This window comes from Echinops telfairi, unplaced genomic scaffold (genome assembly GCF_000313985.2).
Source record: "Echinops telfairi isolate 266 unplaced genomic scaffold, ASM31398v2 ScPeMD7_2;HRSCAF=8, whole genome shotgun sequence".
NCBI lineage: Eukaryota > Metazoa > Chordata > Mammalia > Afrosoricida > Tenrecidae > Echinops > Echinops telfairi.
The window spans coordinates 5348546-5368462 of record NW_022103898.1 but is presented as its reverse complement, the minus strand read 5'-3'; the positions used below and the strand labels follow the sequence as shown (position 1 = coordinate 5368462).

Here is a 19917-nt window from a genome sequence, read left to right as displayed (position 1 = left end):
GGCTGGTGGGGGAATCCACGGTTCCGATTCCCGAGCAGTGAAGCATGGGAGCTTTGCCAACTCGGTGTGGGAGGCTCCCAGACCCCTGGGTCACTCCATCAGTCATGGTCCACATGGCACAGCACTCACGCCTCTAGATTGAAGTCCATAGGCTTGTAATCTCACAAGATGATCCTGCACCGTTTTGAGAAGGGCTGGGCTAGGTCTGGGGCCCTGTACCTCGCTGAAGGACTTGGCAGCACATGAGGACGGTGGTGGGCGTTGCAGGACTAGACCAGCTGCTCACTGGTGCTTCCTTACAGTTAGGGGAGTCCCCTGTGCCTGGTGTCCTCAGCACCACTTAAAAAAGCAAACTTGCCATTGAGTCGATGCTGACTCAGGGACCCTACAGGATAGGGTAGAACTGCCCCTGTGGGTTTCTGAGACTATCACTCTTTACGGGAGTAGAACACCCCACGAGGAGTGTTGGTGGTTTCAGACAGCTGACCTGAATCACAGCCCAGTGCATAACCAGGAGGACATAAAGGTGCCCCCTTAAGGGGCACAACCCAATTGGCATATGGGATTAGCTACAATCTTACAAAAACTGTTTATTTCCCAAACTATTGAAAATTCACTGAAGGCTAAGGTGAACTTCCGGGGGGTGGAGGGGGGCGGGGGGGGACAGCCTGTTTGTTTAGGCAAGTCACATTCTGAGGTGGAAGATCTTGACCCCAGGTGTGGGGAGGAAGGCCCTTGTTTAGCCAGGTGGTTTGTATGGGGGTGGGGTCAAGGGCCAAGCCTATGAAAGCACAGGGCAAAAAAGGACCACCTGACCATCTGGTTTGTCATCCCCAGAAACAACGTGTCCTGTCATTTAAGCACTGGCACACAAGGGGCAGCATGTCCCCAGAGTGTATAAGCAATGAACTTGGTTATTGTAGGACGACATTACTGTGCCTCTGCTTCTCTGTGCCCGAGGGTTTCTCCAGGGCACAGCACTATTCTAAACTGGGCCTTGACATTGTTCCTACACCTGTTGTTTAGCAGCGCAGGTTAGGGGACTGGATGGGGTGGTTGCGTGCTGCTTCTGGTAGACTTTCTCTCCAAGGTCACCATTTCAGGGGGCTAGGGACTTGTTAAGGAGCTCTGGGGTCACAGTGGTTATGCATTAGACTGAGAACTACAAGATGTACAGTTCAAAACCGCCAGCTTTCTACTCCTAGAGAGTTAGTCTTGGAAGTCCATAGGGGCAGTTCTACCCGGCCCTATAGGGTCACTGAATTGGCATCAACTCATGGCGATGAATTTGAGTTTTTGAGAGGGACTGCCTAATAATTCAGAACGGTGTCATCTGGCAAGAGAGGCTTTGTTCTTAACCTGTGGGGCCAACTTCCGTTTGAGCTCAGCCATCTTGGTTCAGATGTTTTACCTCCGGTGACCTTGCAAAATCTGTCACTTGACAGGAAGTCCCTCACTGGATTGCTGACCTTACATATATACACCTCTGGGCTCCCGCCACCCCACCCTCTGCCCCTACTTTTCTTCCTCATTTTCTCCCATGTTCCACAGTCTCTGAGAATTCAGCAGGAAAAGTGTGAACATGCCAACACTGGGCTTGTTTGTATTGTTTTGCAAAGCAAGTGAGACCAGCCATTCCCCCGCCCCACCCTCTCATTTGTCAAGAGTGGGGTCTGAACCTGAACTTCTGGGTTGGGACCTTCTGTTCCGGGTGTTTTCTACATCTGGGAGGGGTTTCTAGAACATTCCCTAGGTAAAGCTCAGGTTCATACAGTATAACCAGAAAAGGGGACACTTTTATGTATGGGTCTAAGGGCTGAACCCCAAACACAGCGCTGGAACTTAGCGACACAGCACATTGATCAAGCTGAGCTTCCTACAACGAAGCAGGCCAGGGGCCGATTGGCAGCAGCATCTCCCACAGGTGGATCTGGGATGTTGTCAGACATGTTAAAGTCACTTGGGTCAAACCTCAGGGAAGAAGCTTTCCCCTCAGGCACGTGGAGATGGAGTCTAGCGTTCTGGCCAGACCGTCTTCTCTATTGCAGTGCACCTGTGTTATTCAGTCCCAAACGCCTCTGGGCGGTTCGGGGGAGGACACGGGAGGGGAAAAAGTCCACATGTAACAGGCACAGCCACCTTCAAAAGAAACACAGGGTTGTAGAGCACAGCTGAGAGCCCCAAACACTGATGAGAAACCGTTGCTGTGGGCGGTGAGGCTTGGTGAGGCCAGCGGTGGCAAAGGTTTCTGGAACTACCACTGGCCATTAGCATACTGACCAATCTATCCACCTTTGCCAGCAGGGATGCTGTCGCGATGTATTTGGTGAATATGACCAGGGGAGCCCCCAACCCCAACCACACTGACTGCCGTCGAGTGGATGCGACACAAAGTGACCCGATAAGGCAGGGTAGGACGGCCTCGGTGGGGTTCCTAGATTGTAACTCTCCAGGAGTAGAAAGCCCAGTCTCTCGCCAGTGGAGAGGCTGGTGGGTTCAAACTGCTGGCCTTGCGGCTCACAGCTCGAGGCATCGCCACAATACCACCAGGGCTCCCTAGGAAAGCCTCCCAGTGGTGAAAACCCTCAGCAGGTTGTACCTACAGGTGAGGTTTCTCAGACAGAATTCACCGAAGGCCATGAATCAGGGGCAAGGAACTGCCTGCCCAAGGACCACACAAAGTCACACCGGCTGACATCACACACCCCACCAGAGCAGCCCAGTAACAGCCCCCGCATTTAGGGGTGAGCTTACTAAATGTTTGACCGGCATGGCCCAAGAAAGGTGTTATAAATACCCAAATGGTCCTTGGCAGAAAAAAGGGTTCCCCACCCTTGCCAAATGACCACCATGGGCACTAAGACCAGCTGCCATCAGGCAAAAGGGCAAGGGCTGAGAAGGTCATTTGGTCAGCAGGACTCAGGGACTGGTGCGGAATCTGAAACTCGGGGCTGGAAGGGAATCACCAAAGTGCCCGGGAGCCTTGGGCAGAATACAAGGCTCTAGGGACCCGTAGCATTGCTCTCGGGGCTACGAGACACATGGGGGCACCAAGACAAATCTGTCGATGGATGTTTAGATTTGTAATCACTCCCTCCAAAAGAATGATTTTTTCAAATGTCTAAAAACGCCGTGCAGCATGAGAGCAGCAGAGAACATTGTATGAAGACATCCCTGTAGTTCAGTGGTTCTCAACCTGTGCGACCCCTTTCACAGGGGTCCCCGATTCATAACAGTAGAAAATGACAGCAGTTAAGTAGCAACGAAAATAATTTTATGGTTGGGGGTCACCACAACATGAACTATATGAAAGGGTTGCAGCATGAGGGTGGTGAGAACCACTGCTATAGTTAGTTACGACCATAGACACACATTTTGTAAACCTAGCTTACGCGAGTCAGAGTTACCGACGAGGCAGGAAAAAAACCCTCCTTTACTTAGTGAAGCGTCTAAAGCGCTCAGGCAGCGCTGTCATTATTACCCAGTCACAGCGGCACATCCAGTCCCATGGCCTTCTCCGTGGGCATCCTTGTCGCCGCTGGTTTCGTCAGACTTCTGGTGTTTTGGCTACAATATTGTCATTGTTGTTATTGGTCATTTGTGAGCCTACATCCCAAACGGTTTGTTTTTGGAGAAGGAAATATGAATTAAAGGAGACGGAGCTATATTTTTTAAAAATGCCTGCTCAGTCATAGATCATGTTGTAACTAATAATGTTGTAATTCAATGTAGAAAGATTTTACAAAACAATTTTCGCCGTATTCATATACATTTCAGCAAGTTACAACTTGTCTGCTCACACAGTAGTCGATGAGGAAAATCTAACAGACATGATGGAAGTGTGGTGCGGTCTTCTGGTACAGGAGGGCCAGGGGGCGGTGGGGAGTGGAGGAGGGTGTGTGTGTGAATGACGACCCTCATGATCCCACCGGTGAACACAAACCCTTCCCTGTGTCACAGCCACCAGTGAGCCCTCACCCCAGCCTCGGGGGGCCAAGCGGCTTCGTGTCTGGGATGTCCCAGGAGTCTCCTCCAGTGGTGATTGGCTCCAGGGACACAGGGAGGGAGGAGGCCTTTTGCCACTGAGGATATGAGAACCAGTGAACAGAGGGGAAACTAGTGGGGCAGCATGTGTTACCCCCCACTTGACCTCCCCAGGTCCTCTCCAGAGAAGGCAGGGCTGGACCCTGACCACCTGGCCCCCCACTGTGGACTGCCTCAGCTCCAGCCCCTGAGCACAGGTGAGCGCAGTACTCCTCCCTGAGGGTGACTACTGATGTTTTCCTCAGAGATGTGTCATCTAGCAAGAAAGCACTGCTTCCTGATACAGTGCTGGGAGGAAGCCCGCCCAGGGAAGAATCCGGCCCTGGCCCATGGTACTTGGTCTTAAAAATGCATATAAAACTCCAGCCACATTGGAAACCTGCTGAGAACAAATATCCCAGTGAAACCCATTAGTGTCTGACTCACAGTTGACAGGTAGGTGTTGAATATGTAAAGTCTGTAAAAAGATTTGAGCCAATGATTTAAAGCCAACCAGTTTCTCACAGGACCCTGGACCCTGCCCATGACCTAAAATAGCTTCCTTCTGGAATGCTGGTTCACGGGACAAGAGGGTGGGGTGGGGTGGAGTTCTCACTTGCCCTCAAGTCTTTTCCTAACTAGTACGTCTGAGATTAAACTGCACACTTAGGTCCTCATTTGATTCTCATGAAGACTGATTCTTAGAGCATCACAAGCCTCATCCCCGCTCTCCTTACCCCGGGCAGATTTCTTGTTTGTCCCCATATAGGGTGACAATTACTTGGCTCCTGGGGAGACCTGAGCTGTCTCCAAGTTGACTGGCTGATAGGAAGCTCTCGCTCACTGTGCCTTGCGCTTTTAAACAAGATGGTTTGGGCATCATGAACCCGTGCCAGGCTTGTTTATGGGTGCCGACGCAGGCTCACCTCGGAAGTTCCGGGTAAAGAGACTCAGCACCAACTGTCTATCAGAGGGGACGGACGGTTTGTGACCTGTCAGTCAAGGACCGTGGCATTCCTTTAAAGGGAGAAAAGGTTGAAAGATCACGGCTTAGTAAGGTCCTGAAACTCACACCCAGGTGTCCTCAAGGGTGTTCATTCTCTGTCATGGAGTGGATTCTGACTCAGCCACCTTTGTAGGTCAGGGAGAGCTGACCCTGTGGGTTTCCAAGACTCAACTTTTTATGGCAAAAGGAAGCCTTGTCTTTCTCCTGAGAGGCTGGTGGCTTCGAACTGCTGACCCTGTGGTTCACAGCCCCTCCTGTAACCGCTATGCTACAAGGGGTCCCGACTACACTTGAATCCCAGCTCCAGGTTTAGATGTACATAGCGGGCCTTGGCCATCCCTCCACTAGACGGGACCAGGCCCTGGGGCCTCACAGGAAGCGGGCATGTGTGGATACCAGGGCATTTGGGGTCCTGGTACATGCTGCCTCATTCCGTCTGATACTGGTGGCGGGAGTTGCTGTGAGGACTGCCCTCAATCAGAGCTTGCGGCCCAGCCCTCTCATCGTGGGGTGACCCAGGTCAGGGGCAGCCTCTGGGGACTTTTCCTTCTAACACCGGGGCCATTTGTCCTGGTGGCCTGAGTGGGGACCCCAGGCAGTGCCCTTCCTTCATGTTCAACTTCCGGTGGTTCACCTACATTGTGAGACTAGCCAACAGGTGGCTAGTCCCAGGGCTGGGGCAGGGGCTCCCGGCACATGGCAGGTGCTATGGGTGGTCAGGTCAGAAACGGCCAGCCCCACACGCTCCTGTCCCCTCCCACGCTCATGTGACCCAGCAGAATGTGGAGTTAGCTGTCTGCTCTTGCCCCTGCTGCCTGAAGGCAGTGGGAGGGTGGGGCGTTTCTGCACCCCTGCCCCCCCCCCATCTGAGCTTGAGATCTGGACACCAGAATGACTGGACCCTGCTCCACCTCTGGGGGTGTGGCCTGCTCTGGCAAGTGGGATGCTGAACCCACTTTCCAGGACGTAGTTGACAAGGCAGGGTGTGGGGAGGGGGTGCAGGCACCCCAACAGCATCACCCTTGACCCCATGTGCCCTGAACCCTGCCCCCAGACATTCAGTGAGGTAGCTGGATTTGACCCTCTGTTACAGGGGGTCACATGAGGCAGGAGAAAATGCAACAGCTCGCGTTTAATAACAGCATACAAAACCCAGAGGTGGACCCCGGGGTCGCCCTGTCACTGAGCACAAGCCCTCCAGAGGCTGCAGGCCAGGACCAGGGGGGCCAGCCCGTCCTCTTCCTCAATCCCCCAGGAGGACCTGCACATGCACCCCACCCAGAAACAGCCCGAGAGACCCCTCCTTCATTCATTCCCAGGGGACAGAGGCTTGTGGCTGGAGACAAATGTGGGCTGCACCGTCCCAGATGGAAACGCCTTTGGCTGGGGGGCAGGCTGCCCAGCCCATCTTGTTCTTAGCCTCTGGGAGCAGGTCCGAGATGGGGACCAGCTGGCACGCACAGTTCCAGCAGGAACACCCAGGAGACCAGGGAGCAGCACGCCTCCCCCTCCCCCAGCCCCCAGGAGGGGCTCTACCCAGAACCTTCCCCGGGCAGGGGTCCCGCTCTCCTCCAGCCCTGCCCTCAGGTCCAGGCTCAGTGGCCCCTCAGGGAGGCCCCTGCAGGAGGTGGGGGTGGGGGCTGCAGGCGTGTGAGTTGGTGTTCTTTGGCTGGAAGCAGAAGGCCATTCTGGCTGGGGGTCAGGGCCTCTCTGGAACTGAGCATGGGGTGAGGTATTCCCAGCACAGACAAAACCGTCCTTCTTGGGTCCCTCCCATGGTGGGCCGCCAGTGACCGAGGGGTAAACCAGGGCGAGTGGGCGGGTTGGGAGGCTGGCGTTCATGGGCAGGATGTGGACGGTCTCCCGGGGTCCTCCAGCCAGGGCGGGGGGGGCCTGCTGCTCGTAGGACACTCTCGAGGTCTCTCTCTCTTTCTCTCTGGGCTTCGTGGAGAGGCTGGTCCCCGCATGGTCGGTAGTGGGTGGTGGGCGGTGGGATGGGGCAGGAGCAGAGCCAGCAGGGGGAGGAAGAGGCACTTCAGTTTGGGCTGGTGTTGGTGGAGTTGGGCCCACTCTGGCCAGGCCCAGCACTGGCTGTCACAGAACCCAGGGCGGTGGCACAGGTAGGCACTTGGCAGCACTCCCAGGGCTGGGCAGGCCAGTGGCGCTGCTGGGACTCGGCGCCGCTAGGTCATCAGGATGGGCTTCTGCCGGACTTCCAGGATGTCTGGGCGAGTGGGAGCAGGGAGACAGGAGGAGTGGGTTCAGCCTGCCGAGCCTTCAAGCCGGTTCCCAGGCCTTGTCCGCACCCACCCAGGGGTTCACATGCACTTCCACCTGGGCCTGCTGGGACCACCCAATGACAGAGGAGACCAGGACAGGTCCAGGGCACCAGGCCACGCACCAGGGCAGCCACTCGGATAGGGCAGGTGGGGTACGAGGGGGTGAGTGAGGGAGGCCTTTGGCACCCACAGACCCCCTACCCCAGGCCTCGGACGCCTGGACTCTATGACACAGGAGCCACTGGGTGGACCTGGCCAAAAGGCTGCAGCAGTGGCCCTCCGACCAGAAGCGCAGTCGGCACACAAGGGAGTCTGCCTGTGGGCCGCTACCTGTTAGGATCCGGTGCAGCGGCAGCGTGACGTAGGTCAAGTGTGCATAGAGAAGGAAGTTCCCGTCAACTCTGTTCAGCTTCAGCCAGGACCCCACCAGGGACCGCCCCGTGCCAGACAGGGACCTCGACCGCAGGTTGGTGGCGTTGTGCAGGTCAGCTGAAGCGGGGAAGGCGAGGTGCGGGCTGGGCGCGACCTCCACGCACCCTCGCTGCCCTCTCAGTGCTCCTTCCGGGGCTACCTCCAGTGAGGCTCCGGTGCACCAGAAGGGCCACCTCCACCTCCACCTGGGCACACCTCCGCTTCCACCTCTCCTCATGCCCCCCAAATCTTTTGTCCCCAGAAATCTGCGGGGGGTGTCTGGGTGACCCTTGCCTGTCTCGGGGACCCAGGCACAGAGAATGGGTCTGCAGCACATGGGGAGCGAGGCCGCACCTTATGATCCAGTGTGTGTGTGTGCGTGCGTGCTGGGGAGCACTTCACAGCGGGGCGGGGGCAGACTGGGGCAATAACCAGCACTTTCTTACTGCTGTGGAGGAGAGGAGGGGTACCCTGTGATCACACTCATTACATGCAAGGTCGGCCGGCAAGGGGAGTGGGGAGTTGTCTCCTAAGCCTGGGAGGGGTCTCAACTCCAAGCCCTGTCCCCTGCCCATGGACTGAGGTCTCCCACAACTGCCCATTGTGTGCCCACTCAGCACGTGTGTCTGACACTCACAGGGCTGCTGGGGCCTCTACACCTGGCTGCAAACACACACCCCCACCACTCCCCACACCCTCATCCAGACTCCCACGGGCAGCGGGCGGTCACCTCCACCGTCGTCCTCCCTGAAGAACTCCTCGCTGTCGTTGGCCGAGTGAGACTTCTTCATCTCGGCCATCAGGCTCCGGGGCACCTTCCTTTTGAGGGACGGTGAGAAGAAGGTGGGCCGACTGTTCCGCTCCGGGGTGGGGGGCGTGCTGAAGGAGGTCACCTGGGGACAAGGGGCCTCTGTCACGGCAGCAGCAAGGGCTGCCTGGGGGAGCACATGGCCGGAGCAGGAGGTGACAACTGGGTCTGGGCAGCCCCAGTGGACGCTGGGGGTTGCGCTTCTGCTCAGAGGCCAGCGGGAGGACCAGGACACAGCCCACCCTCAGGTAACAGACGCCCCTCCTCCAGGCCTCAAGCGACGGTGGGTGACCGTTCACTGTTCAATAAATCTGTATTGGCCACCCCACACTGTGGTAGTGACGTGATTCGTGCAACGTGAAGATACATGAAAGTGAGGGGGTGGATTCAACCTGTGTATCAGGTCACAGCCTGACGGGGGCTCCTTGTGGGCATGGCCTTCTCATAAGGAGGGTCCTGGGAACCTCCCCCTCCTCTCTGCCTTCACCTTCCTGCTGGCGGACCCTGACGGCAGCCAGAGCCCCTGCCACTGGATCCACAGGACTCTGCACCCACATTCTGCATCACTGCTTGTCGCTGTGTGAGTCTGAGGGGGGCCTTACGGACTAGTATCGGACTTAGGGAATTGAGGTGGACGGGCTGGGATGTTTCCTTGATGTACAATGACTTCTTGATATAAAGCTCTTTCTTACACATGTGTGTCAACAGATGTGTTTCTTTAGCCAACCCAACCTAACAGACACCCTACTCCCCACCCACATCCCATCCCGCCACTTCAGGGTATCACTGAGCCCCCTCCACACACACACACACCACCACACCCTCCCCTGAGACCAAATTAGTGCTAGCCCATTTAATACGTGGGGAAATGAGGATGGGGTCCCTGCCTTGGCTCCTCCCTAGATGCTGCAGCCCATGCCTCCAATCAGGCCACACAGCTCACAAAACCCTCCCCTCAGGTCACCCCATGCTTACTCACTACCCACCCATAGAGCTCCCCACATGCCCTCCTCAGCCCATTCAGTACCCCCTTCAGCTCAGCGCACGCGCGCGCACACACACACACACACACACACTCACACACACAACTGGGTCAGAAGGGTGCCGTGCCAGGACAGACAATACATGGCACTGGTTCCTGCCCTCAAGGAACTGATGGGCTTGGGCCATGGCAGTCCCCACGAAGAGGCAACTGTCAAGATGGACAGAGGAGGGCGCTGGGCACAGGCAGCACAAAGGCGAAAGGGGATCCAAGGCGGCTTCCTGGAGGAGGAGGTGCGGCTCGAGCTGGGTCCGAAGGACGAGTAGGAGTTCGCCGGGTGAAGAAGGGGGGGAAGGGCGTTCCAGGAAGAGGGAACTTGGCCCATCTCCTCCCTCCTCCCCATGCAAACAAGAATCTGTAGAACAAGGTGCGCTGGCTGTCAAGTCTTGGAGATGGCCGGGTCTAAGCTCCAGCTCCCACCTAGGTCCTGATGTCCGCTGGGCTGCAGGGGGTCCACACGCCAGGAACCCCAGACGAAGTTTGTCCTGGTCACGAGCTGGCCACAGCGGGCCCCTCCAGAGGAGGAGGAAGGCTACAGCTCACGCAGAGGTCGAGGCCCAGGATGTCCCCAGTGGCAGGGTCGGGCCTGCCACTGCCCACTCCTACCCCAAGGTTCCAGTGCTTACACACACACACACACACACACACACCACCCCCAGACACACACACAAACACACACACCAACCCCACCCCCAGACAGGGGCTCACCACTCCCACAAGACAGACTGGAAAACCAAGGTCCCAAAAAGCACGTGGTAGTCCCAGGAAACATGTTTTCACCCCCAGCCCCAACCCCTCCCCGCCAGCGTCCAGCTGCGCCTCCTTCACTTCCCACGCGTGTCAGGATGATGCAGGCCCAGCCTGTTTCGGGGGCCCAGCGGTCGTCTCTCAGAAGCTAACCCTAACAACGAATCCGCCTGGATCCCAAAGACCAGCGTCTCCCCAGCGCCTCCCAGTCTTTCTGAGTGCAGGGTGGCTGCTTGCACAATACAGTCACTGAGTGAGGAAAGCCCCACAAAGGGGGGATGTGGGGAGAGGAGCCTGTGTGCCCTGCCCCTTCCACAGCTCGGACAGCAGAGCAGAGCCCTGCCCACGCTGGCCTGGCCTCGGATGAGCGAGAGCCATGGTGGCCGCTGCTGGCAGTCCGACAGAAGCAGGAGCCGCCCCCATTCTCAGAGGAAGAGGTGCTTGCCCACCCACACCGGCTCCCCGTCACACCCACCACCCTAGATCCCCCCACTCTGAACAGCCGAGGAAGGCGACTCGGCCGAGGGATCCCGTGGAGACAGAGCTGCACTGACAGGGCTTCCTGCCCTGAGGGAGGATGGTGGCCGGGCAGAGTGGGCGCAGTTATCTGGAGAGTTGCAGTGTTTGTAAGGCTGGGTCCAGCCTGCGGCTGGGAGCCTTGCATCAGTGAAGCTAGGGCCCTACATCCTGTCCCTTCCAGATGACTGGCCTGCCCCTGCTGTGTGACCATGGGCCAGCCACAGCTGTCTGCGCCTTGGCCTCCTCACATGATGGACAGCGGGGACCAGGGAGGCGTGGACAGAGCCCAAGGACCCAGCTCTCCCCGCCAACAGCCCTTACCCGCTCGTGCATGGGCGAGGCTGGGCTGGAGTCCTCAGTGCCGCAGGGGGACGTGTCCCCGGTGGGCACTCGGCTGACAGCCATCTCGGCATGGCCCTTGCCCTGGGGCCCCTTCATGCGCACAAACTCCATGTTGTTGTACTTGTAGAAGCCAAAGGACATCTTCTGAGCCATGCGGGCGGCCACGCTCACCTGCAGATGTAGGACACGGAGGGTCAGTGCAGCAGGCAGGGCAGCCACTGCCATCGTCCCCACTAGCCCAGGGCAGCCAGCACGGGATGTCTTCTGACTGCCAGTCCCCAAGCTTTGCTGTCCAAGCCCCAGCAGTGGGGGAAGGAGAGGGGTAAAGGGGTGTCTGTCACAGCAGCAGCATTTAAGTGACAAAGGCAGGGGTGGCCCCCCCCTCAACTGCTTATGGAAGGAGGTCTAATCATGAAGAAGGGACCAGACCGGAAGGGTAGCTGTTTGGGGTGGGGGCAGCTAGAGAACCATGATACTGGGTTGTCATGTCACGGGGGTGGGGGGGTGTCAGAGCAAGTGCACACATTAGACACTGAGCTGGGGCAGTCAGAGCAGAGGTGGACTCTTGGACGCTGGGCTGGGGCAGCTAGAGAACCAAGGGGGGCCTGCAGATGCTGGGCTGGAGCAGCTAGAGCTGGTGGGGTGGTGAGGGTGAGGGTGGAGGGGCAGCCGCTGGGCTGGGCCTGGGCGAGCATGAGGCATGCTGGGAGTGTCAGGGCGGCAGGAGCAGAAGGGGCGGGCCGGGTGCCCAGGCGGCACTCACTCTGTTGTCATACACCTTCTTGAGCGCCTCGTAGCGGATGGAGCCCTGAAAGATGACCCCCTGGAACGTGTTGGTTTTGTCACTGGCCACCAGCTCCACGCAGACCATCTCTCCTTCCCCCACGGTCATGTCACTGAACACCTGGGGCAGGGGGCAAAGGGGCATCAGCCTCCTCGCCCCCCCAGCCACAGCCTGCCCACCCTTCTCTCGCCAGTGGATTGTTTAGAAAAGACATTCACACGAGGGCACTCGGAGTCAGAACTGCAGAGACACTGTCCAAGGTCACGCAGCTCTCCCACCACACGTCGGGCGCAGCTGGCGGGGATGGGCTAGGCTCAGAGGGGCAGCTCCGGCGGGCCTTCTACCAGCACTGCCTCATGGTCCTAGGGTGTCAGGCCATTTTCTGGGCTCTCCCTGAGTGCATGTGTGCACCCCTGGGAGATGCCTGGATGTGTGTGTCATGGCCATGCGTCAAGGCCAATGTGGGCCTGCCCAATGCTGTCCTGCCTGGCTCTGTAGTCTGGCAACAGACCCAGGGCTCAGGGAAGGTGCCTACTGCCCCTTACTTCCACCGTCCCTGACCTCCACTGCCCTTGATCTCCACCGCCCCTGACCTCCAGATACGCTTTAAGTCAACATCCCACCAATCAAGGCACCACCAGTCGGAAGAGACCTGAACACACCTGGTGTTTCCTCCCACGGTTGCTGGCTCGTGTTTGGTTTTGTCTCCTTCATACGTTTACCTGTATTGCGTGAAGGTCGACAACCCTAAAGATCTTTCCTGCCATCACCACCAGGTCACCCCAGGGGGTGAGAGACCACAGAGGGGGCTAAACGAGGAGTCCCAATGGTCTCCTCCCTGCTCCTGCCCATGTCCGTATGTGGCCGGGCGAGTCACCTTCAGCCTAGGCCCCCCCCCCCCTACCCCACCCCCGTTCTCCCTCCCAGGCCCAGATAATGCTGTCCCACACTCTGCCATGCTGGGACCCCGAGTCGGCGGCTGACGCCTGTACTTGTAATTACAAGCAGGAGTGGGAACCCGCCTGCTTGCCAGACACGTTTCAAGGGTTTACGATGCGTCTGCCCATTCAGGCTTCCTATGATCTTCAAGCCCCCTGGGGTAAGTGGGGCAGTGCCCGAGGCGAGCTCCTTTTACAGGTGAAGAGACTGAGGGTGGGCCAATGCACCCGCCCCGCATCCAAGCCGCTGGTGTGGCTGCAGTCCCAGCTCTCACCTCCTCGAAGCTATCGATCATGAAGAAGATGTTGGGGTAGCTGATCTTGGACTCCTCCTCCCCCTTGCTGTCCATCGGGTGCTTGCTGGGTGAGGCGAACACTTGCTGAGAGAAAGGAGAGTTTGAGGACTGAGCGAGCCACCCTCCCCGAACATCCCCCTGGCCCAGCCACAGTGTCACATTGCTCTCAGCCAGCGGTTCACAACCTGTGGGTCGAAACCCCTTTTGGGGTCAAACGACCCTTTCACAGGGGTCACCCGATTCATAACAGTAGCAACATTACAGTTACGAAGTAGCCACAAAAAGAGTTTTATGGTTGGGGGGGTCACCACAACATTAGGAACTGTATTAAAGGGTCGCATCATTAGGAAGGTTGAGAACCACTGCTCTAAGCCATCGAGAGCCAAGGAGAACCACCTGAGCCTGGTGTTGTTTGGGGACAGGGAATGAACTGGGCCCTGCCTGGGAAGGAGCGGGTTCAGGGTTCGGTGCTCACCTGGGATTTCTTCCTGTGGATGTGAATGTCACCCCCATCGGAGCGCGTGCACACTGCACAGGTGACCAAGTAGTCCAGCTGGGGAAGAGGGGCGGCGGCCATGAGGTGGGGTGGTCCCTAGAGCCCCCTCCCCACCTCCAGCCCACCCCTTGCGCCATCCCCCAGCACCTTCTGCAGGATGAGGTTCAGGCAGACGCTCTCCTCCCAGTCAATGTCGGGGTCCCCCAGGCCGGGCAGCTTCTTGGAGTCCCGCCTGTATACCTCCACTTCCACCTCGGGCTCGGGCTCTGCCAGCTGCCGGTAGGGATGGAGGTGAGCACCCTCTGCACCCGACTCCCCTCCTCCCCGCCTCCCCACCAGGGGCCAGATCCCGGTCCTGTGCCTCGATTTTCCAGCTACACGATTCTCTGGTGCCTCAGTTTCCTCATCTGCACAAGGGGCCACCAGCAGTGGTCATTGATTGAGACCTTGCTCTTCATTGATTTTATATTTGAATTGCAAATGATGCCATTCATTACAATTAGCAGTTAATTACTAGCTACTGAGAAGGAGGAGGCTGTATGCTTCCGATAGGATCGTTGCGAGTCTGAATGGGTGGACCGGCAGTGGCGAGTGGGTTCGAACTCATAGTCTTTTGCTTCGTAGCCAAGCACTTACACACCGCGCGATAGGGAGGCCGGTTGTAAAAGGTGCTGCCAATCAAATACACGTACGCTGAAGAAAAACCCCAAACTAAACTCACTGCGATCGAGTCGATCTGACTCACAGCGCCCTGTAAGGGCAGGGGAGAGCTACCCCTGGGGGTTTCTGAGACTGCCACTATTAATGGGAGTCTTTCTCCCGCAGGGTGAGGGGAAACCAGAAGTTGCCCCAGACCCTCCGACCCTCCGAGGAGGAGGAATCCGAAGCAGCTAAGGCTGCCACCTGTCTTGCCCTCCACCCATCCCCCGAGCGCAGGGCGTCCCTCCCTAGGAGGGGCTGGGACTCCTGGGGTCCCCCCGCGGGGACCCCAGCATCCTGCAGCGCCACCTTTCCCGGAGCCGCTCACCCAGCTCCAGCTCCGCCTGCGTAGATGCCACAGCCCAGGCTGGTTACCATGGCAACGGGGCGCCAGCTCCGCCCAGAAGAGGGCCTTGGCTTGCTGCAGAGGGCTCACAGTGCGCAGGCGCCTGAACTGGGCCTGCCTGGGAACTCCCTCTCCTGTATCATTCTCCCCTTCCCGTACCCACCCCTATTCCAGGGCGGAGTCTAAGGAGAGGGGTGGGCTTGGGGTGGCTTCCATGTCCACGCTGCTGGTCTATGTCCTGTCCCCACCTGCGTCCACGCAGCTAGCTAGCCTGGGATGTGTCCCCAGCCCTCCTGCCTCTGCAGCCAGGGTCCCTCAATGTAGGGGCCATATCGCTGCTGCTGCTTCGCCCATCCCCACCCCCACCCCAACCCTGTCCTTGCTGCCACCCCGACTGGACTGCTAACCACTGGCACAGCGCACTCCATGGGTGGGTGGGCCACGGGGCACCAAGATTTTGCACAAAGAACTGAAGTCAGACTGGAGGGAGGGGCCGAGAGGGTAGTTTGGGCTGAGTTTCAGCTTCCTGTCTGTGAGGGGGGTGGCGTGCCTGCACCGGGGCTGTCACCCCCACCTGGGGCCCCATTAACCCCGCATGCTAAGCCTCCGGGGGGTCCATAGCAAGGGAGCCCCCAGCTACAGAAGGCCCAGAAAGGGGCGGACCTGTCAAGGTCCCCACCAGCTCCAGTGGCCATTCTGATTCGACTAGAAAGCTGGTCTCTGTCTTACACTAAGGTGACCAGATGTTAACACTGGTAAAGCGGGACACCATTGATGAAACTCATATCCTGGCGAAATAGCCACACGGCAGCCAAAAACTGTACTGTACACCCTAGCTTGTTGTGCATTCTTTCAAAAAATCGGGACTTTTAAAAAATGCTGTGGGATGCGGGACAAATTGTTAAAAATCGGGACTGTCCCGCCAAAAGCGGACGTCTGGTCACCTTATCTTACACCTGGGATGGCCATGTGGCCAGGGGCTGAGCAGTGTAGAGTGGGCTCAGCTCAAGGGGTCCCCCAACACCTGCCACCTAGGACCACCAGCCGGTGCTTCTCTGCAGCCAGCTGCGGGCCCTGAGAGACTCTGAGGCCCTCTCCCCTTGCCAGGGGGGCAGGCCAGGCTTCCTCCTTGCCCACCCCCCTGGCCCCCACCTCTCAAGCTGGGCCCTCATGGTCCCTAGCTCATGACTCTGCCCCAGCCCCATCAACACCCAGAACCCCTGATCACTGCCTCCGCCTCTAGCCACTCAGCAGTTCAGACAGACAGACAGACAGCCAATGACCATTGCTGTCTGATGGGCTTCGACTTCTCCACCTCCACATCCCTGACTGAGCACCAGCAAGGGGACATCTGCTCCCTCCCTACCCACCCCCCCAGGTCAGGCTTAGCTCTAGGCTGGTGCCCCACACCCCATTGTGCAGTGATGTCCTGTGGGTCACAGGGTGGATGGAGCTCCAGGGTCCACGCACTCTGTGAGTCAGGCACACTTCTTCCAGCCCTTCCTCTCCACCCCTCCCCCCTCTCCCTGCCTGGCCAGCAGCCCTGGCCAGCCTCCTGCTTCCTGGGAACCCCTCCAGCCCTCTTCCCACCTGCTGGGAAGGTCTCAAGAGGCTCTTCCTCTGCTGGCTTGGTGCCTGCTTCCCAGGGGTGGGCCCATGACCTGGTCCTTAGCCCCACCCTTGACCCATCTTATTGTGGCCCCCACACCAAGCAGGGCCACAGCTGACTAGGGTCTTTCCTGACTTCGGGGCCACTCTGCTGGGCCACACTTTCCACTCCTGCCCCTCCCCTCACCCAGAGGCCTCTCCTGCCCTGCCCAGAGGGGCGGCTCCAGGGACCCGCTTCTGTGTTGGCGGCCCCTGCTCCCTGAGGGTCAGGGGCTCCTAGTGTCTCACTAGTCACAGGGGCCAGCCCCTGGGGCTTCTTGAGGATCACACAGCTGAGTCATGCCAGCCGTGGGGCTGCCAGGCCCAGAAACCAGCAGGGCAGGTGGTCACAGAGTCATAGTCCCTCTGGGGACACCCTGAGGTGCAGCACTTAAGTGTTGCTAGGCTGCTAACTGAAAGGTGGGTGACTGATGTCCAAGGACACCAGAGAAGAAGTGACCAGGCGAAGTGGCTCTGTAAAGAACGGCAGCCTTGAAAACCCCATGGCGGGTGCTCGGGCAGCTCTGTTCTACCCTACAGGGTGGCCATGAGCCTGGACAGCAGCCTGTGTGGTTAGGGGTCTCCTGCACCCACCAGTCTGGGACTGAAGAACAGGCACACGGCAGGGGATGACTTTGAGCCTCCAGGGTGCAGCCACAGCTGAGGGGCCACGGCCACTGAGCCCCCACCTGGCTCCCCACCCTGATCCAGACCTCCCTCACAGGTTGTCTAACTGAACACACCCGGAGAACTGCTCCCGCTGCTGAAAAGCGAAGGACACAGGCAGGCTCTTTACCAAGGGCTCTTTACCCTCTGCACCCACATCCTCTGGCCAGCACCTCCTCTCCCTGAGCCCCTAGGTTCCTCACCAGTAAAAATGGGGTCACCACAGCCGGCCCAGGGGCTGACGAACAAAATGGGCTTATAAAGTGGGGGCCTGACCACTGGGAGTGGTGGACAAAAATTGTGGCCATTTGTACCACCATCCTGCATGATCATCCTCACCACGCTGTCCAGTCAGTTGCCCCTGCCCATGGTCAGGGGGCAGACACAGCCCTGCCCTGCCCACCGCTGTCCAGTGGACTCTGACTGAAGCTGTACAAGCTGAGGGCCTCATCTATCTTCTGGCTGGGGGCCTGACCCGCCCACCTTTAGCGGCCCAGTGCTTTCCCCACTGCGGCCCTTCTGAGCGCTGCCCTACCGCCAAGTCTGAGGTCAAACAACCCTGTCTTGGAAGAAGTACAGCCAGAGAGCTCCTTCGAGGCCAGGAGGGGAGTCTCGGTCTCATGTACTTTGAACCTGTTGTCAGGAGAAACCAGTCCCAGGAGAAGGGCAGCAAGAAAGGGAGGAAGGCCCTGGACAGCATGGACAGACGGACACATGGCTGCAACCATGGGCTCACACACGGGAATAACTGTGAGGGTGGCACAGGGCACAACCCGGCACCTAGGAATAGGAACCCAACCAGGGCCCCGGCCAACAACTAGGGCTGAAAGTGTGGGCCTGGTGGAGGTGGAAATGCCCCACAGCCAGGGGGAGTGTCCCCACGTGTTCCCCTAATGGCAGGGGGTATATGGTCAATCCCCAGGAGTGGGCTGTGCACCAGGGCCCCCGGCAGGGCACCCACCTTGCTGCCCTCGGGGGTGCCGCTCTCGCTGCTGCTGCCGCTGGGGAAGGCCCGCTTCCGGCGCACGTAGAAGAGCATGTCGTCCTGCTGCGGGGCCCAGCTCTCCATGAAGTAGGTGGAGAACATCCACGTCCAGAAGACGATACGGTCGTCCTTGAAGCACCCTGCGGGCGCGTGCGAGTGAGAACAGGGGCGTGAGAAGGGGGGGGCGGGGGGCACCCCCTTCCACCAGGGTCCCGGAGATGTCCTCCCTACTCCTTTCACCCGGTGGGCGTCCAGACAGGCTGAAGGACACCGCGGGCGTCCTCCCAGAGGACCCATTTCCTCGGGGCAGCCTGCGGATGAATCAGCAGCTTCCGGGAGAACTGGCGCATGGCCTCACGTTCATGGTCCCCGCCTGGCGGAAGGCTCCGCAGTGTGAGCTCCTCCGCTGCCTCCCTCCTCCTCCCAAGCATCCCCATCCCCATCCCCAGGCTCCCTCCCCCAGGTTTCCCACCTCCCAGGCATCTTCCCCCAGGCTCCAGGCTCCCAGACAACACCCCCACCCCCCACCCCTCCTACAAGCAGTGGCAGCTCCGAGTGGGGAATGGATTTAAAGGGGCAGCATCAGGAGCTGCCTGCCTGGGCTTCCACGCCCCTGGTTTCCACAGCCCTTCACCTCCAAGGGCACCTCTCCCTCCATCTGCCACCAAAATGCCAAAGCTCACCAACGATGAGACAGGTCCCGCCCTCCCCAGGGCCCTGTCGGGCTTATAAATGCCTCCAGAGAGTGGGGCTGGATCACACTTCAGGGCCCACAGTCAGTATCAGCATCAGCTACAAGGCGCCCTGGAGACACAGGCTGTCCCACCAGCTGCTCTGAGCGAGAAAGACAAGACTCGAGTCTGCCTAGGAAAGCCTTAGACGCTGTGTCCTCAGGCACCACTTGACTACCAATGGCCCCCTTCATCAGAGGAACCAGCATGCTCCAGCACCCACAAGGTGCTGGTCTTTGAGCAGGCGGCCTCCTGAGGCCAAGGAACCAGCTGAGAAATACAAACTGCTCCCCAGGCAGCTGGTGGCCCCAGAAGGCACTGAATCCAGCTCAGGAGCTGGCTGGGCACATTGACCTGCAGGGGCCCCAAGTCCCCACTCCGATGGTGGGACAGCATTTCTCCACCCTGGCTAATGAGCAGTGTCTTGGCACAGAGTCAGTCATGGGACCCAGGTGGCCTACAGAGTTCACGTGGGCTCTTGGACAGGGACAGAGCACATGTCCAGGGAGCTGGGCCCAGTGCTGGCCCTGACCATCAAGATCCAGAGATTGTGTTTGAAGGAAAGATCAAACACCCCTGCCCACCCAAGTCAGTCTCCTTCCCCGGGGACGTAACAGGTGCCACCCTTGCCCTCCACACCACAGGAGGGTGGGTTTATGAAATCGGAAACCAGGTCTTCCCCTGCCCCTACATAGAACCCCACCCAAAAAAACACTGTCATCGAGTCGATTCCAACCAGAGCAACCCTACAGGACAGGGTAGAACTGCCCCCGTGGCTTTCTGAGACTGTCAAACGTCATGGGAGTGGAAAGCCTCATTTTTCTCCCTCTGAGCAGCTGGGGGTTTTGAACTGCCAACTTTGTGGTTTGCAGGACAACACATAATCCACTATGCCATCATCATAAAATTTAAAGACATTCCAAATTCACACCCCCCCCCACCTCCCCAGTCCCTCCAGAGACCTTCAGGCATGACCTCACTTCTCACCTTAGCAGCCCCCCCACCCCCAACCCTGCTCACAAGCCAGAGAGGTTCCCATGTCCACACTGGCTGTTCAGTGTCACAGGGGTGGGGGCAGTGTCCAGATCATCATTCGCCCCAGACCATGCCTGGCACACCAGGCACTCAGTAAGCGCTGGGTGACTGGGTGCC

The 19917-nt window shown here is 58.6% G+C and overlaps 1 protein-coding gene across 1 annotated transcript; it reads right to left on the bottom strand.

Moving 5' to 3' along the window:
• Positions 1-6142: 6142 nt before the first annotated feature.
• KIAA0930 (KIAA0930 ortholog) lies at positions 6143-18353 on the bottom strand. The gene is made up of 9 exons (XM_045292039.1): positions 18011-18353; positions 13839-13964; positions 13671-13748; positions 13175-13279; positions 11941-12081; positions 11157-11348; positions 8450-8612; positions 7639-7797; positions 6143-7253 (listed from the first exon to the last, which is right to left on the bottom strand). Exons 1-9 carry the CDS (start codon positions 18329-18331, stop codon positions 7213-7215), a joined length of 1326 nt encoding a protein of 441 aa, XP_045147974.1. The 5' UTR covers positions 18332-18353; the 3' UTR covers positions 6143-7212.
• Between the last annotated feature and the right edge of the window lie 1564 nt (positions 18354-19917).